This window comes from Bison bison, unplaced genomic scaffold (assembly GCF_000754665.1).
Source record: "Bison bison bison isolate TAMUID 2011002044 unplaced genomic scaffold, Bison_UMD1.0 scf7180017864180, whole genome shotgun sequence".
NCBI classification, from domain to species: domain Eukaryota; kingdom Metazoa; phylum Chordata; class Mammalia; order Artiodactyla; family Bovidae; genus Bison; species Bison bison.
Genome location: NW_011494752.1, coordinates 6,247,704 through 6,249,651, shown reverse-complemented (window position 1 = coordinate 6,249,651; position 1,948 = coordinate 6,247,704). Strand labels below are relative to the sequence as shown.

At 59.5% G+C, this 1,948-nt stretch overlaps 1 protein-coding gene across 1 annotated transcript; it reads right to left on the bottom strand.

The window, feature by feature from the left end:
* Window positions 1-6: 6 nt before the first annotated feature.
* NXPH3 (neurexophilin 3) lies at window positions 7-1,644 on the bottom strand. Its single transcript, XM_010843153.1, has one exon. The coding sequence runs from the start codon at window positions 1,642-1,644 to the stop codon at window positions 796-798; it is 849 nt and encodes a 282-aa protein (XP_010841455.1). The 3' UTR covers window positions 7-795.
* Between the last annotated feature and the right edge of the window lie 304 nt (window positions 1,645-1,948).

The window sequence follows — 1,948 nt, the reverse complement described above, 5'->3', positions numbered from 1 at the left end:
ATAAGGTCACTCCCAGAGGAGCCAGCAGGGGCAGGACGGGGGAGGAACACGTGGCTCACGGGTGGCTTCCACCTGTGGCCTTGGTGCCGGGAGAATCGCAATCGTCCTTGTCTTACGGACAGAGGGGTACTTCAGCTCGAGGGTGGGGTGGGGAGGAATGGCAAGAGAAGCGATTTTGGAAAGGGGAGGCCTGGCTAGGAGCAGGTTCCCTCTCTGCCAAAACATCAAAGACTCCAAGGGTCACCACTTCCGCCTCAAGCCGAGCTCAGACCATAGTCCAGGATGAGGGCTCAGGGCTGCCCCCTGGGTGGGGCTGGAGAGTTCCTGCTGCTGGCTGCCAGGACACCCCAGCTCAACCATCCTGCATTGCTCACTCGGACCACATTGATGAAATAATCTCCTCATTGCTCTTCTTTCTCAGGATGGCAAGGAGGGAGCCAAGATTTCAGGCTCCTCTCAGTAACTATTGGTCTGTCTGCCCCAGGGCCTTCCTGGACCTGGCATCTTTCTGTCGCTCAGTGGGGAAGCCCTGTGAGGCCACCCAGAGAACCCACTTCTCGGCCAGTGCTCCTGTGTCCTGCTCGCTCCACAGCCTCAGGTTGGGGCCAGCACCTACGACCCCTTCCCCACCACCTGAGACCCGGTTCTGGCCACATTTGGCCTCTCCTCCTCTCCACCCTGGAGCTCCCTGCCTGAGGCCCCTTCCCTTCCCTGCCCAGTATCCAGACAGATGGCTTCCTGTGTGGGCAGGCCTGTCCTTCCAGCCCTGGCCTGCCCTTTGTGGCCTGCCCAGGGTCACCCAGAGGGGTAGTAGGGCGTATCACTGTGGTAGTTATAATCCGGGCACACCTTCTGGACTAGCCTGTAGTCCGTGCTGTAGAAGGCGATGTAGACGCAGACGACTTTGAAGGGCTGGGAGCAGCTCCAGGTGGCCGAGCTCTGAGCATGGTCTCGGGAGCAGGTCTTGGCTGGGTCGTGGGTGCAGAGCGAAATCCGGCGGCCCCGTTCCACCTTCTCCCACTCCATCCGGCAGTTGAAGATTTTGGAAGCCTTGGCTTCAATGAAGATCTGCTGCTCCTGGTGGAACTCTACAGCTTTACTGGGGGGCACAAGGCTGATGGAGATATTGCCCTGGCCTGTGGCATTGTGTCGGAAGTGGACACTGAAGGTCCCGTTGCCGTGGTCCACGATCTTCCCCGTGACCAGCAGGTTCAGGGCTACCGTCTTGATGTTGGAGTAGAAATCACCCCAGCCAAAGATTTTCTTCACTTTGGCTGATGGCGGGGGGCTGTGGTTTGGGCGACTGGGGGGCTGCCCAAGGACCCCCCATGCCTCCCCAGGTGGAGCCAGCAGTCCTAGGAGAGTAGAGTTGGCCATGTGGCGGGATTTAGGGGACATGTGGCCCCGCTTTCGAGGCATCCGGGGCCGGGCCTGGCTCTCAGAGTCATCATGCTCAGGGTCCTCTGAGCCTGGCGGACCGTCATCCTGGCCGCAGATGACCTGCGGAGGGAGTTGGGAGGAGGGTGAGCACCTGGGTCTTCCTTCTGAGGACTCAGGAATTCCGGTCCACCACTCCCTACCACCAGCACCATCTCTCTGCCCCTCCCTTCCACTCTGACTTGGGGCCGAGGGGCCCCGGCACATCGCTCACTTACACTGGGGGTTGGGTGTGCATTCTGGCCTGTGTCAAGGTTCCATCTCATGTTCTGACACTCAGGTCACCCCTAGCTCCTCTCGCCACTGTGCTGCCTCTGGCCACTATTCAAAGTCTGGAAGGATGGCGGAGAATTCTCTCCAGGGACCAAGGATGCAGAGGTACACAGCTTCTACTCTTAAGAGAGCTCCAAGTCTGATGGGGGAGGCCCAGCTCCTGATCTCGGGAGAGCTTTCATCAGACCGCAGAAGTACACCCCTCTGTTGACAGAGCAGTTGTCGTCTAGGAGAGATA

Coding starts and splice junctions, on each gene's coding strand:
- NXPH3 (XM_010843153.1), bottom strand. CDS start 1,644: ATGTGCCGGGGCCCCTCGGCCCCAAGTCAGAGTGGAAGGGAGGGGCAG.